Source organism: Cyprinodon variegatus, unplaced genomic scaffold (genome assembly GCF_000732505.1).
Source record: "Cyprinodon variegatus isolate N-32 unplaced genomic scaffold, C_variegatus-1.0 Scaffold603, whole genome shotgun sequence".
NCBI classification, from domain to species: domain Eukaryota; kingdom Metazoa; phylum Chordata; class Actinopteri; order Cyprinodontiformes; family Cyprinodontidae; genus Cyprinodon; species Cyprinodon variegatus.
In genome coordinates this window covers 311,672-331,600 of record NW_015151056.1, presented here as the reverse complement: position 1 = coordinate 331,600, position 19,929 = coordinate 311,672, and the positions used below count along the sequence as shown (strand labels likewise).

The window sequence follows — 19,929 nt, the reverse complement described above, 5'->3', positions numbered from 1 at the left end:
GAGTGGGAATTATTTTGGTTTTAAACCTTGGAGAGATTTAGAGATTTGCAGCAGGAGCCTATAATGGATTATTTTCTGTGAGTCAAAAATGACCAGAAAGCAAAATGGCAATTTTAAAGAAAAAGCTATGAAGAAATCTTTATATTACAGAAATTAGTTTTAAATATCAAAACAGATGCATCTAAGTAAAATATACCAGAGTAAAGACTTGACTTCTAAAATGATCACTCAAAATTGTAATTCAATATTTATAGTCTTAAACCATATCCTTAAGAGTCCCTATGTTCTTATTCATATCTGGTTGATTCTGAGAATGTATCTGTTTTAAGTCCGGGCCTCTAGATTTTAGGAAATAACATTTATGTTCCATTACCAAAGAAAAAAATACATAAAGAGTATTTTTGTCACACCAAATATATAATTTTGATTTTAGTTGTAAACTATTATTTGAAAACCAAACAGTATAACAATATTCATCTTCCCTTATTGGCTAAAACCGGACAAGCATTTTTTTTTTTATCTTTAAAGTGCAAGTTCTGCAAATGCCTGGGCTATCCTGTGTACAAATAATAAAGATTATAAATGTGGTTATGGCAAACTCATTTAACAGATTTGTTTTCTGCAGCTTTGCTGAAAAAAAGGAAAAAGATAGGTATACACATTCTTTGCAGCAGCTACCTGCCCTGCATTGCAAATGAATAATAGTAATAATAGCCCAAAATTGAAATCCTGATATTCTAATCCTAATAATGGAATCTTTTATTTTTTTTTAAATATGACTCCAAAAACTTTGGCTTTAACTCGGGGTGACATACCTTGCCCAGGAGCATATCAACATGTGACAAGAGGTAGCTTGAATCAAACCAACAGCTCTATTTTTATAAATATGGTCAGCTTGTCATTTACATACTAGGGTCCTAAAACATGTTAATATTTATTTGTAAAGCTTTGATAAAGCATGCTCTATCAATGATATAAAGATTTAGCTGAAGACGGTAGACCCCTTTCTTCCAGATTTTAAATAATTCAAAGGGATCTCAGGGATAAGAACAGGATACAAGGACAGATCACCATCTGTTGCCTTCTCAACAATACATTAAACAGCCAAGTTAAACAGGTAGCAGACAATAGACAAATAAATGTTGAGAAAGCCTCCTACAATCTGCCATGGACCCAGCCAAATGTAGTTGGAGGTGCAAAGCTTGTTCTTGGATTGTAAATGCTAAAACACGTTAAAAGCTGTCTGGTTGCACGTTGCGTTAACCAGAAAAGCCAACATTGTCTCTGTGGATTGAAAATGTGGAGCTGCTGGTTTTCACAGTGTGTGCACGACTGTATTTAGAGAAGGGGGTGGGGGGTAACGTTTTGGGCAGAGAAAAAGTCTGAAGTGACGCCTACTGTGTACACCCACAACACCGTGGGTAGAGAGGGGAAAAAAGCTAATGGATCAACTGATGAAGAGTTGGATGGTATTCAAGAGTGTTATACAACCTCTTAAAAGCAGCAGAATACAGTTAATTGTTGGACTTTATATAATGACGTCGTTATTAGTTCTGTTTCTCTCTATTTTTTTGGGTGAATTAAAGCAAATTAGATTAATGGCAAGCTCATATTACATCTAGGGAGGTAGACGCATATTTTCTCTTTGTTTATGCATAATTCTGACACTATTGTTCCCTCTAATAGCTAACAGGAGGGGACGCATGTTGGTCTTCTGCAGCTGAAGCTCAATGTTTTCAAGGTGTAGTGTGTTGTGCATTCAGAGATTTTGCATTTCTTGGTTGCACTGAGCTGATATTTGAGCTATTGCTACAAGTCTGGGCTTTCTCCTCTTAAAAACAACACAGGCAACAAATCATCATCTACAGAACAGTCAGTCACTGCCTATTTTCCTTTTTGTAGTTTCTGATTACTTAACCTGCCCTTCTGACACCAGCAACAATGCTACATTCAAAGTCACCTAAATCTCTCATCTTCCATAGGCGGATGTTTGGTTTAAACTGAAGGATATCATCTTTATGAAGCTGATGCTTAAATGCAGTATTTGCTACCATTTGACTGTTTGGTCATCAGTCGTAAAGAACAATTAAACAGTTATAATTCACAAAGAGACTGGTTAGTGCAGTGCTTCCAAACCCTTTTTCTCAGGAACCCCTTTCCTGCATGTTTAGTTTCCTTGTTGCTTCCCACTAGAAAATAACTATGATTAACAGGTTTCTGTAGTACTTGATTGGAGAGGAGGGGCCCTGATTTGAATGAGGTGTGCTGGAAGAGAGACATATATAAAACATGCAGGCTAAAGCCAGTCTGGCGACCAGGGTTAGGAACCCCTGTTTTAGTGACAATTATGCCTTTAATGCCAAGAGATCCTTCAGAGGGAGCTGATGTGTAGTTTCTTTGTTGACCGGTTCTATTATGAAAAACAAAGTTGATTTAAGATTCATTTAAGATTAGAGATTCATATTCATGTGTAAATATCAAAACATGAAAGTAAAAATGTCATAATTATTCCTAATACTGAACAGCCCCATATCCTGTTTAGCTTGTGCATTTATGAAAAAACACCTGCTATGGGTGTTTTTGATGCACTCTGCAGCCATGAGTGATTTCATTACCCACAATGCAGCCAGGGTTGGATTGATGGTTACTGATTTTGCTGCATCAGCTCAAAGCCTGATGCAGAAATAGGAAATGGAAAAAATAAGCATTATATTAAAAAAAAAGTTTTTTCCACTTTTCAAGCTGTTGAACATAGACAACTGCAAGTAAACATCACTTTGGGCAATTTAGCTTTTGAGTCATTGACACGCTTTGCAGACAGAAAATGTAACATCAAAATTTGTTTTCTTTCCCGCAGAGAATAGTGCATCTTAAAAGAAATGCCCTTTTTGTAGACATGTTACAACAACACGCTGAGATATTTTAGAATGGTCTGATAGTGGTTAGTTCGTCTAGTTTGATCAAAAAATAGGAGCTGCCTTGCGATTACTGGCCAATAATAGCAGACAGGGCCTTTGAGGAAAAAATGTTGTACGAGACGGGAAAATGTTAGGATGTCAAAAGGAAGAGCAAAAATTGTGCTGCAAAACAAAAGCTGGTGTATTAGCCTTAGGAGAAAAAAAAAGCTGTCAATTCTGAAACAAAATATTATTTCATTTCTAGTAGGATTAAGGATTTATTAACTACATTAAAAGTATATTTTTATATATAAAAAAAAAAATTATGTAGATGTGCTTTAACATAATTTGGTTTTATTTAGGTGTGCCTGCTTTTACCATCAAGCAAAAAAAGATTAGAAAAGAGCTATGGAGATAATCAGAAACCAAAAATATATCCTATGTAGAAATCAATCTCATAGCTAAATATATGGATCTTTTTTTAATTTACATAAACAGGACAACATTTAGTTTTGTTTGTTTCAATTTAGAGTATATCTATCTAAATATTAAAATTTTTGCAAGAAAATTGCAATTTGTGAACCTGCTCTAACTACTGGTAAATTTAGTTAACAGATGTTATGAAATCTTCACAGGCAAACACAGCAAAAACACCCGTTAGCCAAAAAGAAAACATATCCACCAAGCTACATGATAAAGCAAGACCTGAAGCTCTTCTTTGTCACAAATTTTTAATAAAGTGATTGGTAAATTTGTCAGGAGGCACTTCTACTGATTTTTAGTGAAATCCCTGCAGGTGTTGTATGGTGCTGATAATCAGAGGTACTCCAGTATTATTACTGGTTTTATGAAAGGTCTCTCTAGTTAATGAGATAATTAGTCACCAGAGATTTCCCTGTATAAATAAAGGCTTATTGACAGTATAAAAAAAAATATTGCAAATAGCACATGTTTGTTAACTGCAAGCATTAGGATGACTTCACTTGACCAAACTAGATTTTTTTTTTTTTTATATTTGCCTCACTATACCTGGTTTTGCCGGGAGCAATCTGCCCCTCTCACTTTAATCCGGTAGGTTACTACTGGACATCAGTCAACACGCCATTACCCTCTCCTCACCTGCAGAATTATATATTTGCAGCTTATTATGTTGATACAGCTATTGAGACATCTGTGTAGCAGAGCCTCTTTAAAGGAAGAGCTAAATGGATATTTGATGCCCTCAAATCCTTCACACCATCTCCCTTAGCGTCTGCCCCCCTGCTTCCCTCCATCATTCATTTCAAACTTCAGGTTATAGTGCTGATGTTAGTGGCTTAAATGTGCTTAAGTGCTCTCCGTCTCTCCCAGTTCTTATCCATGTATTCTGACCTATTTTCATATTCTTATTAAATATCAAGAGCCAAGACTTCCTGGGCAGAAGGGGTTTGGAGCAAGATCAGTTTCAGCAGCAGTTTCAACAGACAAACTGTCTATTTTGATCTTTATCTCTCGTAAACTTTACCGTCTTCCTCTTTAGGTCAGTTCAGGTAAAGCTTTGCAAATAGATGTGCATGTGGATAAAAACTGCAGCCCTTTCAAAAACTATACTTTGGAACACGTCTTCCACGGCTTTCAGGCCACTTCTGGTGGTCAAAGTACCAGACATCTGCAGCCAAAAATCACATTTTCATAACTTAGACTTAATTGACAAAGGAACAGTTTCTGTCACTGAGCAGATTTGCTGCTAAATGAACCCCTTTGTGTCACCATTGAGTTGAGCTGATCATGCTCTGCCTCACTACCACTTGCTGAGCAGAAAAAGTGAACACGTTTATATGGCAGGCAGACTACATTCAAGGCAGACACTTCCTGGACAGCTCAACATAGGCTGATCTGCGTCACTCGTTCTTCCACAGCAGGGAGGAGCTGTTTATAGAGCAGAATTCATGAAGATTATCCAGACATTAATTAATCAACTGAAATATCACTTCAGGTATAATTTCAGTAATGTAATAGCATTATAGCATAGTTAAAAACCCAACAAAGTTGACTTGCATGATATAGGCTCTTTCAAAATGTTTGTTGACAGTTATGTTGAAAATTAATATTTTTGAATTTAACATAGTCTACTTAGATGGATAAATTTCGTTGACTGCGTCCAAAATAAAAGGGCCGTATTCTTTAAAGGACCTGGGCTGGCTACTTCAAACTAACAAAGGCAGAGCGCAAGTGTTTGGCTCTGAATTTGGACAGTCTAGCCTTCACAAGCTGTCATCTTGGCTTAACCGCTGTCACCTAGCAACCTTTACTGAGTAGTCTTACTAAAAATAAAGAAAAGCATCACATCATATGCACGAGATTACTCTAAAAGTTGCACCATGTCAGCAGAGGAACATTTTCATTTCCTGTGCCTGTGCAAACTCTCAGTCATCAGATTCATGGCAACCACAAATCAGGATTAAATCGGAGGAAACTTTTTCAGAAAAATTGAATGAAGTTTGATTTTATACATTTGCTTATCTCTGGCTCAGTAGTAATACATTAAGGTTAAATACCAGTATTCCAGTGTAAAGGTAATTTTTGTTTCGGCCAAAGTGATTTGGTCAGTTACAAAGGTAACTGTTAAATAAGCCAAACACCAGTTCAATATCATCTGTCTGATTATACAGTATATCTGTATTTAGCTTCTACTCAACAAAGGCACAGAGAAAGACAGCAAGACAAATAATCAATGTTCGATGACACACCACAAAACAAATATGAAGACGCTGCAGAACTGGAGAGCACATTAAATAAAAGACTGCTGCATCATAGGTGCACAAAGGGCAGGCTGCAGATCTTTCCTCCCAGGAGACAAGGGGGGCAAGATTGCCCAGTCAGCTAACATCCAGCGAGGAGAGTGTGAGCATAGTCCAATCTAGTACTGACAAAGTCCTTTTGAAATTAAGTGATATCTTGATAAACGGAGCACATATTTTAGTTTTAAAAACTATAAAAACTTAAAAAGTTTATTTTGGGTCTCAAAGTCTAATGCAGACATATTTGGTCAACGTTTTATTCACCCTTACCCACCATTGACACCTAAACATGACCAAACTGCAGAGGTGTCAAGTAACGAAGTACAATTACTTTGTTACTGTACTTAAGTACACTTTTTAGGTATCTAAAAATTGTAGGTATCCATTACTTATTTTTCTTCCTACTTCTGACTTCTACTCATTACATTTTCACACAAGAATCTGTACTTTCTATTTATTACATTTTTAAAACAAACGTCACTCGTGACTCTTGGCTTCGGTTTAATGTTTATAAATATTTATTTCACGTCATGTGTGCCATCCAATGCAGATCATTGGATCATCTAGTGAAAACTAGTGTAATTGGATGAGTCATATATTGCAAAAACTCATTGGTTAGCTAAAGGAAATAATCAGAAGCAAGCAGGTGTTCTTCAAACTGCAAACGTGAATTGTCTATGCCATGCTACAATGTAGGATTCAGAAAAAGATGTTGAAATGTCTGAAAGGTCGGACACAGGCGAGAGTGTATCGGGAGATGGAGACCAACAAGACCTCCCTCATCCTTGTCCCTATCCCAAATAATTTTCCAAAATAGTCAGAAAATTGAGCTTTAAAATTCATATAGTGGCATCTGGCTGTTTTTTTTTTTTTAAAGTTACTTTATACTTTTATTCTTTAAGTTTTTGGAACACCAGAGTGTTTTTAAACTGCAGTATCTATACTTCTACTTAAAGCTACAGTGTGTAATAATTACAGGGATATACAGTCAGAAATGTAATATATTATACATAACTATGTTATTTATCATCATCTACAAGCTCAGCCTCTTAACCTTAATATTTGCGTTGCCTTAGAATTAGTTATTTATAATTACATAGGAGCTGGTCTCGCAGCCATGGAGGCAGACATCTTTGCGCTACGGCAGCGCAGAGCCAACAAACTAGTGATTGCGAGATCGCCCATTACGCTCGAAAGTAACTACGGCAAGTTGAAAGAGATGAACTGAGACGGTACTGAACAATAGATGGCAGTATTAAAATAATCTATGTAAACAAACCTCATCACTTGAGAAGGTAGGTGATGCGGACGTCGTGGAAGACATTTTGTCCCGTAACGCTCGCCGTACTGTTGGGGGGGAGAAGCGGTGGGGGGGAGATGTTCATGTTGCTGCGGTCTGCAGTCTGAACGTTAGATGTCGCTGAAAATTACACACTGTAGCTTTAAGTAACAAATGTGTGTACTTTTGACACAACTGCCAATCTGTTTTGACCCTTGGTCATCTAGCAAACACGTGATCCATCTTTAAATCTGGTAAAAATTAAGGACACATCTGGAGGAGCATCTGAATTTGGACAGCCTGTGCTGCACTGAGACTTACTGGGCCTACATTGAAGGCTGGGGAGGATGAAGCCCCTAAATTTGGACAAAGCCATTATGTAAAGGAAAACATCCATAATCTACTCAGTGCTGCATGGTCTGGCTCCTTCTCCTGCTCCATGTTTTGTTCATTTCAAATCCCCTTGAAATGAACAGAACATGGAGCACAGGACAACAAGATAATCTACTGTAGAAAATACTGTATCCATTTCTTTAGAATATCCATTAAATTCTATACCCAGAAGTCTTTTTATTTAACCTTCAAATTTAATGTGAAGAAATAGGTTTTTTGAATCAAAACTGCCTGCAGTGGAGCATTTTCCATATTACATGAATTAACTGTCTGTTTAATATCATTCACATCATATGTGTTCTATATTTTTAGATTAACATTTATGTTATTTACTCTTTAAACTTAAAATTAATTTTCATTGTTTAGGGGGAAAAGGAAGAGTGAGGGATTTGGGGTGGAAGCCAAATATACAGTCTTTTTGCATTTTTTCCTTTATGGTGTCAACTACCTTTACTCTCTCCCTTCTGTTCTCCCACACACCACATGCCGCTCAGCCACTTGCACTGCTCTGCCCGCCTATTTAAAACACTCCTCAAAACATAACAATTTGCTTAGAAGGCTAAATATTGGAGAAATATTTATTAAGAATAGCTACTCTAGTTTATTTTGATATGTTGCATTAAGGTCACAGGATCCAACCCCTGCTCCCTTTCAATTTATTGTTTTTACTTTTCGTGTTTTATGGGTAAATATAAAAAGAAAATTGTGTAATGCATGTCATCATTTTAAATGAATAAATAGAACGAAAACTATATTGTAAAATGCTGATAGCAGAGTAAACAGGCGAGTTCCAAAGAAGGAGATAAGGGAGTAGAAAAGGGGCTGCAGGATGATACGAGGATATTTACTTCAATCTCTTCAGCTTTATGAGAATAGCAGCTGAGAAGGCAGTAGGGGCTCTTTCAGTTAAATGTCACTGCTTTATTCGATGATAGCACCATTTCTCTCAACCCACTGAAGCTGCCTGGTTGGCCTCTCTAGGAGTTAAGGGCCTGTTCTGAATGCCACTCCCTAGTTTCTTCTGTACGGCCAGATCTTTTTTTCTCTTCAAACTTCAATCACTGTGGATGGATTTAAGCCCCTGTTTGTAAGGTAACGTTAAATTAAAGTTCATTGAAACAAATAATTTCTTGGTCAGGTCTATGGCAGCCCCCCCTCATTCTTTCAACCTTTCCTCACAGTGCATAGGATCTGGTTTAATATGTTTATTGAGAAGGCTTTCTTAGGAAAACTTACTGAAAGTACTTTAATCTCTGCTACAAATCCCTTTATGCCAACATGTGTCGGCATTGGTTCAAAGATCATAATCGGGAAGCAACCGTCTCTCTGGAACATAAATCTACCACTGATCTGCTTACTCCACACGAGCTGTGACCATTAAAAAAAAAAAAAAAAACCTCTGTAGCACAGTTAGAGTGCTTCATCTCATATTTATTATGTGCCATGGAATATATTGTGGAATAAGGTAGTGGGAATCCTCTTATGTGAGTCTAAATAAAGTTTTTTGGATGAAGTGTAATCTCTAATCCCGCCATGCCCTCCTATATCAGTAATAGCAAGGTCTTATCGTAAGCACTGCCATTTAGATTAAACAAACAGCGGCATCTCTTTGGTATCTTTCTGTGCAGGATGGATGGGCAATTTCAGAAAAAGGCTAGCAGTCTGGCCTGGTAGGAAAAGCAGAGTAATATCTCCAAAGCCACTAAATAGATCAGTGTGGGTCAAAGCTGACGTATTTTTTTTTTGCAATGAATGCTTTTAAATCCAAGTGCGACGTCATGTTCCTGGCCAGCTGTGTTATCTCTGCTGCAGGGACAGAATGACAGAGATCTAAAGCTTCAGCCTCACACATTCCTATTCCTCTGGGAGTAAATGTAAAAATAGTGCAAACTCCAACCACAGACACATAAAAATCCTTAGTGGTGACTCCAGCCCAACTAAAAGGAAAACAAAAACAAAGCAGGAAAGCCAACTTCAAATACCCATTGGCTTATAATGCAATGAAAAGTCCCAAGAAATGTTTTATTATTTATATGCCTGGCCTAAATTTGTTGCCTGTTGCTAAGGATTTTTACCAGCATGTGGCCAATTACAGTTCAGACTCCGAATTGCCCTTAGGTACCATGTTAATTAGGGTCAGGAAGGGTCAGGTTGCAAAGCACTCTCTAAAATGAGCCGGGGAATCTCCGAGGGATATTCTCGTTTGGGAAGAGGCCAGTTACATTCAGTCTGTGCTGCCTGTTGAGTGAGAAAGTGTCTGGCATAAGGCAGGTACGCAGGAATTAGCACACAGCTATTTAAAGAAGAGGACTTAAACGGCATAAAGAGAAAGCAAGCATTAATATATACATACATAGTGCTGCAATGGTTGTTCATCCCAGTTCAGGATAGCGCAAAACCCAAATCATAAACAGCTGAAACCACCTTTTTATACTGTCAAAATTATTGTTAAATACAAGGTGGGAAAAAAAAAAAAATATATATATATATTTTTTTTTTTTTATTCTAAGAGGGAACCTTTATTAATCTCTTCCAAATTAGAAGTTTGAATATGACATTTCAAAACATTTTGGTTGAGTAAAAGCCCATCCGTGGATATAGTGCATCTGAAAAGTATTACCAGTAAGTTATGTGACACCTTTATTCCAAATAGTATTTAATTACTCTCTTTCTAAAAAATAATATACACGACATCACATTATGAGTAAGGCTGAAACAATTAGGCGGATTAAATCGTGATTAATAGATTACTGAAATAATCATCAACTAATTTAGTAATCGATTAATTGTTTACTGGAGTTTATAGAATATAAAACATGTCTTCAGCTGAGAAAGCAAACCCACTTTGAGCAGCAATTATACAAAAATAGTAAAATATGTAAAAATTTTGCATTTTTCTTCTGTCAATATGTTCAATCCACAACTCCTCAGGTGGAAACGTTTTAGTTTTACCTGGTTTATTTTAGAGTAAGTCTACTTTAAGGAAGCTTTTGCAAGGAAATTATTAATCGAAAAAATAACTGACAGATTAATCGATTTGCAACATAATTTTTAGTTGCTGCCCTAATTATAAGAATGATTTTTTTTTTTTTTTTTGGAAGATGCCTAAAAATGAGTTGAAGTTTTATTTTTACTGTCCATCCTTGAGATGTTTCTACTGCTTAAAGTAAGTCAACCTGTGATAGATCCAGCTGTACAGACCTGATTAGGAAAGGCAGACACCATTCTATATTAGAGGGACGGATACATTGGCCTAAATATATTTTTTACTGATATTAGCAGCCAAAACCATTCACACATGCAAAACCATCCTCAGGAAGATATCATCCCTACAATAAAGCATGGTGATGGCAGGAACGAGCTTAGGGATGTCTTCAGCACTAAGAACTAGTAGACGAGTCTGAACAGAGGGGAAATGGCAAAATTCAAGGACATCCTGGATGAAAAGTCTGCTCCAGATTGCTCTGGACCTTCTCTATGTATTTTTTACATTTTTTATATTCGATTATTATGTATAGATTTTGAGGAAAGAGATTATTTTAACACCATCTGGAAAGAGAAACATAACTAAATCTAGAAAAAGTGTTTAGGTGTACTGTAGCACTTATCCAAGCTGTTTCAAAATAATTTTAATCCAATTTAATGCCAAGCAATTACATAGAAACGGAACGTTTTCTATACACTTCATGTAAATATTCTGTTATTCTAACTGTATGCAGTAGAAAGAACTTTTTCCTTAATTTGTCCAAAGCACCCTCTAAGGATCAATAATACTCTCAAGAGTCTATTTATCTCTGAGCTTTTCTTTTTAAACTCTGCTTGTTTCTCGTGTCTGTTTACCACAAACAGCTTGGCCTGAAGCCACTTTACCATATAATGACCTTGCCTTGCTGAATTGAACTTGTGAACCCGTCACACCTGCTCTCCTTCAATTTCCTGGACGGCCTCTTGAGTGAGGGCGCCATTATAGAAGGTGATTGTGAAAGAGCTACTATCAACCCTCCATGACTGTGACATCCTTCACTGCTAGTACCGCTGTGTAGGGAGGAATGCATTCAGCTAACGATGGCCTGTCAGTCCTGCTCGGCCTATTCTTATAAGGTGACATCAGCTGGTCTTGGTGACAAACAGCAGCAAGTTTGTGGTGTAAAAAACAGGCGTTGTTACCTACAGGACTTACTCAATGCGAGGGCGACAGTGCTAACTATCACACTGCCTTGTCACACTGAAAAATACAACAAGCTGAGGAAATACTGACTGAAACATACAGTACAGATTAACTGGGGGAGCACAGAACATTTGTACACAAAGATTATTCTTAAACAAAAACACTGCAAGGAGCATTTAAAATCTGGAGTGTCTGGTTGTTTTACAATAGTAGAGATACACTTTGGTCTTGGCAGCATTCATGGTGCGTTCACACCAAAAGCTTTTTGTGCATCAAAGCATCTGATTCATTTGATTGGTTGGACATGCGCTGCTACAAACAACAGAATATTTAAGTAGAATCTTTCTCGTTTAAAAAAAAAAAAAAAAAAAAGTGTAAAAAGTTTTCCCAACTTTTTCCCAGCTTTAATAAGTTTCCCTAACTTATCAAAGCAAATAAAGCAAAGTCACTCTCTAGATTGCAACGACAGAGAGTGCAGCTTAACAACCAGAGCATCGAGCATCCAGAGTGTCTACACTCAAAATGCACAAGCGTCCAAGTTGAGACACTGGTTCGCTTTTCAACCCTTAAAACACATTCAGTGCATAACTGTTAGCAGAACATTCCAGGTTAAACCTCTGCTTGTTTAAAACCTAGGTCATTGAAGGACTAATAATAAAATGAGGACTCATATACTACAGTCTACAGAACTTTCCAATGAAAACAGCCTGAACTGTCATTAATGTTAATGCATGCCAATATAAAAACGGAGCAAAAAAAGATATGATTAGATAGGATTTAAAAAAGGCCATATATACCAAGCATCTTTTCTGATAGGGTTTTTAAAGTCATTTTAAGCCTAAATAGAATTCCAACTCCAAAAACAATGAGCAGAAATAAACAAATGTTGTTAAAATAAATTTTGGCCTGCGGTTAGAACGCTACAGCTTCTGCAACCCACCCCCAGCTGACACGTCCAAGACACTCCCACAGGACATGCAATCCTGCCCCCCATGGTGTTTGAGGAAAAACGCCAAACTCGCATGAATCCTCTCTGTTCCGTATGACTCTCCTGCGGATCACATTGGAAGAGCAGTTATCCAGATGCCACGCCGGACGGACCAATGGCTAAGTGGACCTGGTGACTTTGGATCCACACTGCTGCAAACCATACTATTTGAAACATTTCTTGCTGAGTTTCAGGAGCTTTCAGATGCCTGAAGAGACTGGAGGTGTGAAGCTCCTGAGAACGAAGCACAATTCCCTCTTGTGATGCTGACACACTGGGCTGCTAAACACTGGAGAAACCCAGCTTTTTTTAAATTGATATCAGCAGAGTTAGAGGTCTGGCACATTTAGGGATAGATTGTTGAGTAAAACAATTTGTCTTTTTGATGATTTTTGATTGTTTCTTGTGTTATCTATTGTGTAAAGACAAGTTAACGTAACAAGATGGGCCCCATGGTAAGCCACGCTGACAAGTTTTGAGCTGTTATTTCTAAAGCGAAAACAAGCTTTACTTTACTTAGCGTTAAACGATAATATAACGTTCATGTGTTTCCTCATATTCTCATCACATTTACATAACAGCGTAATCAAAAGTTAATTTGATCATGTTCCAAATTCTTTAAGATAAAATTTGGTTCTCATGCATAAAATCCATGTTAATCTGTGATATCATGGCATCATTTTAATCATTATGGTATTTACCAACCCTACTGGGGTAGGCAAGAAATATATCAAAATTGCAAAACACAGACGTAGTGGCGATAACTACAAGCTACAACTAGCGCAAACCTATGAAAAAGCTGGGTGGTGACAATGGAGGCAGCTACTGAATATAAGTTAGTACTTCCTAGTAAATCCTGCAAAAAAACTTGATCAGAACATCAAGAAAATTCCCATTCCCACCAACCGGACACAGCATCAATCTAAGAAATATTCAAGTAAATACATATTAAGAATTAATTGGCTATACCTTTGGATTTAAATGAACACAAATCCAAGGTATTAAATGCTGTTTTCCTTGTAATTGTTATTATAAAATTGTAAATATACTTTATGAACAAAAAAATAACAAAATGAACATAGACAAACTATACAAAAATAACAAATAATATGCTAGCAGGACTTGGTAATCTTTCAGAAAAAAGTGGTTAGGGCATACAGCTTGGAATCCTGAGGTCCTTAGTTCCCACTCCCACAGACTCACACTCTGGGTCCCTGAGCAAAGATCTTTAACCCCACAACGCTCCCCGGTTGCCGCACAATGGCAGCCAACTGCTCTTTAAGGGGATGGATTAAATTAAGTGAGTTAATTTCATTGTTCTGTACTTGTGACAGTTTAATGAAAATAAAAGCTGGAGGAAAAAATAGAAAAAACGCTGCATGCGACCAGAGTGGACTATAGACACATTTTTAAAAAATGTCACATGTGACCTTGCCTTTTTAATTTGGTATATTCTGAAATCTTTTTTTCTGTTAGAATAGTTCACTTAAAGCTCTGTGCCGATCAAAAGTACAAGTAATTAACCAGTTAGAGCATTAAAATACTGCATAGTTCAAAGCTTTAACCCAAAATTACTAAAGAGAACATCTGTCACTATAAGTCTTCATGTGGATTTGCTAGATGTGAACTGATGACATACAAACCATTACTTTTTCATATCTAAAATATTATTAGGGTTCCTAATTTACATGACCAGAATTTAAAATTAATTTATCTATCGATTTATATGCAGTTATTTTATATTTGCAGGAGTTAAAATAGTTAAAGTAATAAAAAAGAACAGAAGAAAAATTTGGACTCCCTCTTCCTCATGCCGGAAGTGACTCATGCAGAATCTGAAAAAACAGATAATCCAGATTTCAAGAAGAGATTACACTTCTCTTTTGTAGAGGGGTAATGATAAGGAGCGATCTCACCAGGAGACCAAACTGGTAGGTGAGATATTACCTACTGAAGAACAGGCCAGTGCTTTCAAACCCAGTTACATGGTGAAGGAAAAATAACCAGAATCAGAGACCATGTTTGCTCAAGGTCCCCAACCTGTAACTAACTGCTTTGCTTTAACTCAACAATGCAAGATGTGGATTTAATGGGGAATCTAAAAGTGTACCTGAGAAGATCATACAGCTCAGTAATTAGCTACATAAATATAACATTATGTACACTTACTACACTTAATATATTTTTCTTGTTTATGTCTTAAAAGTAATGACCCCCGAAATTCAGCTTTTTAAAATTTGAAATCAAATCTGACATCTAAAGATTTTTTTTCCCCAATATGTCATCATATGTTTTAGAAGTACGCTGCAGTATGTGGACTATATACAGTTTTTTTTTTTAGTTAATTCGATGTGGTATGGATGTGGTGTTCTATAACCCCAGGCCACTTTAGTTTCGTTGGCTTCGGTGTCTCATACTCTTTTGTCATTACCCCACAGGTTTTCAGTTGGGTTTTGGTCTGAAGAGGTTTCTGGTTGTTAAAAACTGGGAAGCTGTTGCCATTTAATCAGGTATTTGGGACTTTTGTCAGTGTGGGCAGGGGCCGAGTTTAGCTGGAAAATGAAACCAGTATATTCGTTACATTTTTCAGCAGATGGAAGTGAAATATGGCTGCTTTAACTTTGGACTTCACATAATTTGATCAACATCAGTAAATGATCGGCACCAGATCATGGCTGAAGTAAACATCACACTTAACCAAGAGCAAACTGATTTCCTTGCCTCTTACATTTTTATTCAGATTCTGACATCTTTATTTACGGAAGAAATGCCCGATTAAAATTTGCCTTAAAAGAGAATTATAGACAAAGGAGCAACAGCAAAGCCCTTTTCTCCTTGGCAGAGGTCAGAAACATCTAGCGTTGCTTCACCTAACATAGGGAACCAGACAGATGTAGCAAATTTCCTGAATATGTCTGCGATGGTGACACTTAAAGCTGTGACTCCAGCTTCAGCCTAGGCATTTTGAATGTGTGAAGCTACAGTTTCCATTGTTGCACTTTTTTCTACAACATTTAATTCCTTCCACAAATTTTCCAACTAAATGCCTTAAAGCAATCTGAAAAGCCAGGTTTATTGTTAATGGACTTCTGCAGCTTATGCTTCCTTTTGAAGGTGACTGGGACTGTAAAAGGGAAAAAGTGTCCAGTCTGCAATCTTTTCAGGATTGCAGGCCACAGATGCCAGAACAGATCTCTACTAATATTGTTTCTTGAGTAATATCAAGAATTTAAGAATTACATTTGAAGTCCTTTATAGCTGTAAGAAAATAATCAAAATGCTCAAAAAGAAATGCTAGAAAAAAAAACTCAATCTTTGTGAAATAATCTAAACTTCACCTTTTGATCTCAGTTACTAAAACAGGTTGACTTTTGCTGGCATTCTAAATTTTTGTTTAGTGAGTCCATATATGACTGCATGATTCTCTACTTTACAGGAGTAGTTATACTGTAAGATCTGTGAGCACAGCCAACAGGGAAAAAAAATAAAAAGTTTCTTTCAAATTTCATCATACTCTCCTGTGACAGAGGAAGAGAAACTGCAATATGCAATTAAATGCAGAGGAGGAGATGCAGAGATGGTGTCCGATTGTCAGGAAGTGACAAAGAAAGATGCTGTGAGAATCTGAATGTGAGAAACTCCCAGCAAGGCCTCCAGAAGAACTGTGGAGCATCATTAACACCATCATCTTCTTCACTTTCATTATTGTTACGTTTAGTCTTGTGGGGCTTTTTTTCACTCAGATAAATCCTTCACATCAATTGTCTCCATCAGCTTCATTTAAATAGCAAAAAGGCGGCACTGACCTGTTTAGCCTTACAAAACAGATGCATGATATTTTCACAGAAAGTAATAAAAGCAGAAACGGGGCCCAATTCCCCATAGTTTTGAAGACAGGGGTAGTATTTCAGCTACACTCATCAATATGCAAAACATCAGAGCATATTTTGCCACAAGAATTTTCACCACTGCACCCTCTAAAGATGTGCATAAACATCATATTTTTCCTCCTTCCTCTTAAACAAGCCTCCTTTGGCGAAGGGGAAGTATGCAAATGCTGCACAAACATAATCACATTTTGATGAAAAGCACCGGGATTCAAAGCAGCAAATTGCCCTATGTGATTTTAATACACTGCAGGCAATTGTCAAACGAAAAGAGGCAAAGAGAGAAAAACTCCAGGGCTGGAATCAATGCGCTACCTTTTATTTGCAAAGAGGTGAACAAAGTCCCAACACTGGATTACATTTCAAAGCACAGAGCCTGGAGCTTTCCAGTGTGGGAGCACAGAAAGGTGGCATAGCGTGGGAGAGAGGCATAATCATTATGACCGAACGGCAGGGTGGATGTTGGTAAAGGTATCCTCACTCTTCCACTTTCTGTGTTCCTCTCTGCCTGCAGTGTTCACTCTTCCTTCCTCTTTCTCAAGTTAGTTCCCTGGGCTGTCATTCCTGGGTTGTTAAATCCCCGCTCCTTTAATCTCCTTACTCAGCTACATCCTCTTTAAGGATGCACAACCACCAAGGAGAAACGTGGGATATGTCATCTTGGGACTGCTGCGTAGCAAGGCAGGGCAGGACATAGAGTTTGAGAGAAATACGTCGGCTAACATTGAGAAATTCTATCCTTGTCACAGAAAGTTAAAAGAAAATCAAATGTCAGTCTTTGGGTCAGTAAAATATTGTTTTATATTTATTTTACTTCTTTAATGACTTGGAGAATGCTGTGTAAAATAAAGTATATTTTTTAGTATGGCTGTTTCTAGATCTGGATTGTGTACACTGCAATGTCTCCAACCATTCATGGCTGGCTCCATCCTTTCTTTCCCAGAACCCAATTTTGACTCTTCACTCCATTTGCTTCTTTCTCTGAGGAAAAAACAGTCACTCACGGGTGAAAGAACAAGCATGTGCAAAAACAGTCACCTAATATTCAGAGCTAAAGTCATGTCAATGCAATCAAAAGCGATCCAAATTCTTCCCCACAGAGCACTGCTGTGAGGAAGCGCCCATCAGTCATCTACAAGCTGTAGCACACAGCAGTAACATTTCAATAATGGTGCATCACCTGAGACTCTGGGAGATAAGTGTAATCCACTCAAAAATAGATCACAGCTTGCCCTGCATGCCACATTCTATTCTGCATGAGGAGAAGGCTCTAATGTAGATTTCTGGGTCATCTTTCATATGCACGTATTCCTTGAAGTTCAGCTGCACAGAGTCTGATAACTTATTAGAGATTTATGTTGCATCCAGGAGCATTGTTAATGAGTTCAGTCAATTTAAGCAGGAAAACAGTTCCTAAACCCGTTTCTTTTTCCCCCCGCTACATTCCTCAACATACATTTTCTGTAAATAAACAGCAGGCAGTGCGTGGAGTTTACATACCATATCTGCAGCAACTGCACACACCAATTCCTGGCAACCTCTCATAAAGAGCATATATGTAAATAAAGAGCCCAATTTCAACGTGCAATTAGTGGTTTAGTGGTACCTGTTTCCCAGAAGTAGACAGATTTCCCATCGTCTGTCTGCGAGTAAGCCATCCAGAAACCACAGAGAAGCAATGCCACCAAAAGGTACCTGCTCCCCCCTGTCCTTTTCGCGGGGATTCCTCCTGCACCCTGCCACCCCTGCCCCATGGTCCACCACAGGAGAAAAGTAAATCCACTCAGCTCGAAAGGTCAGCAAAAGAAGCAATGATGAAAAAACAACCAAAACAAGTCCAGAAGGCGACAAGAAGAGCAGCGGGCTTCAGTTTGAAGGAGAGGGTGTGATGAGGAGTGTGGGCGTGTACAATGGGAGAAATTATAGTGAAGGGTGTGAACGATTGGTCCTGCAGGAGTTGAGCTCCAGAACTTGTGATCTTGTGAAGGACAGAGATGGCAGTTTCCTCCCTTTTTAATCGTTCTGCTCCAAACTTGGATGGATGTTCTCAAGAAATGTGGTCAGTTGTGGGGACTGAGCCACGGTCGGATGGTGCAGCCGTCCTCCTCCATCGTACCCGCTTCCACTGATGCCGGCACTGCCTCTGTCCTCTGGCTGCGGAGCAGTGACAGTGGATGAGTGTCTGCAGTGTTGTTCGCCTCCCTCCCTTCCCTTCTTACTCTCTCTCCTCCTCTCCCATTCGCTCACTTATTCCCTGTGCCACCCTGCATTTCCAATTCCAGTTTTTTCAGGGGTTTTCTGCTCCCCTCTTCTTGTTTCATCCCTTTTTTCATTGTCTCATTTTTTTCTACTCTGAAATTCAAATATGCTCACACTTCTTACTTTTTCTGTCCCTCTGTCATCTTTTTCTCTCTCTCTACTGCATACTCCTACTCTTCTGCTACCACTCGTCTTCCCACGTGCAGCGCTGAGAGGGCGACTGGAGACCAACAGGGATCGCACTGGACGGACGAGCTCCTGCAGAGCAAGGCTCCAGGGATCAGAGAGGCAACGAGACGAGATGGGCTTAATGCAGAGTGAGAGAATGTAGAGGGGGGGAGGGGGTGAATGGGGGTAAAGCAAGAAGGAGCAAAACAGAAAAGCAACGAGGGAGAGAGCTTCTCTAAAATGGAGTGGGGGTTTATTGTGCTTGAGAGAGAAGAGGTTGTGAAGAAAAAAATGATGGGGCAATGATACCAAGGACTCAGTTGTATTAAATTTATTTCACTTAAAAACTTTTAATCCAGGATTTACAGAAAATTATTCAGAAATGCATCTACAGTATTTGATATTTATTTATTAGATTATTGAAACAGAGCTGTCAGAAGAGATGGCATGTCCCATTTATTGAAGATTTAACACATCACTTCCATCTTTGGATCATTATTAACTAGCTGTTTTTTTGTACCCATGTTCAGTTGTTTGAAAAAAATCTGAAAGGCATATTCCAACAACCCATTGCATTTAGACATCTAAATTTAGAGAAAAAAACATGCTGAGGATTTACAATGGTAAAGAAGTGGAGTTAAACTGATTTAATGTGGCTTTTTTTTAAGTTAGAGGAATATTTATAATCACAGACATATTGGAATTTCAAGTTAAGCCAAAGCTCAAGTTTTATGAGTAGTTTCATATATTCAGGCTAGCTTTAATGATGTAGTGGATACAGTCAGCTATTTACACAATTTGAGAACCTAAGTAGTGATTGTTGCTTAAAAGCAACAGACCAAGTTTTGGTGCAGACCATTTCTATCCCTGTTTTGCAATTTGTCTGAAGATGCTCTCATCTGGATAATGCACAATAACACAAAGCTCAAATCACCTCATACTGGTTTCTTGAACATGTCATCAAGTTACGTGTACTGCAATGGCCTCACAGATCTCAAAGCAACAAGGCAAATCTGGAATGAGTGGAAATTTCTATCATGGATGGGCAAATTAACTCAGGAATGAAAGCAGAACAGAACTAGAGAAGTTCTTATGATAAAAAGTTATCCT

The 19,929-nt window shown here is 37.9% G+C and overlaps 1 protein-coding gene across 1 annotated transcript in view; it reads right to left on the bottom strand.

Moving 5' to 3' along the window:
- thsd7a (thrombospondin type 1 domain containing 7A) overlaps positions 1-18,849 on the bottom strand; it is a 214,013-nt gene extending 195,164 nt beyond the window's left edge. Inside the window, exon 1 of the mRNA XM_015392697.1 lies at positions 17,999-18,849. Coding sequence (XP_015248183.1) covers positions 17,999-18,146 — 148 coding nt within the window. The 5' untranslated portion in view covers positions 18,147-18,849. The remainder of the gene's footprint in view (positions 1-17,998) is intronic.
- Positions 18,850-19,929: the final 1,080 nt, after the last annotated feature.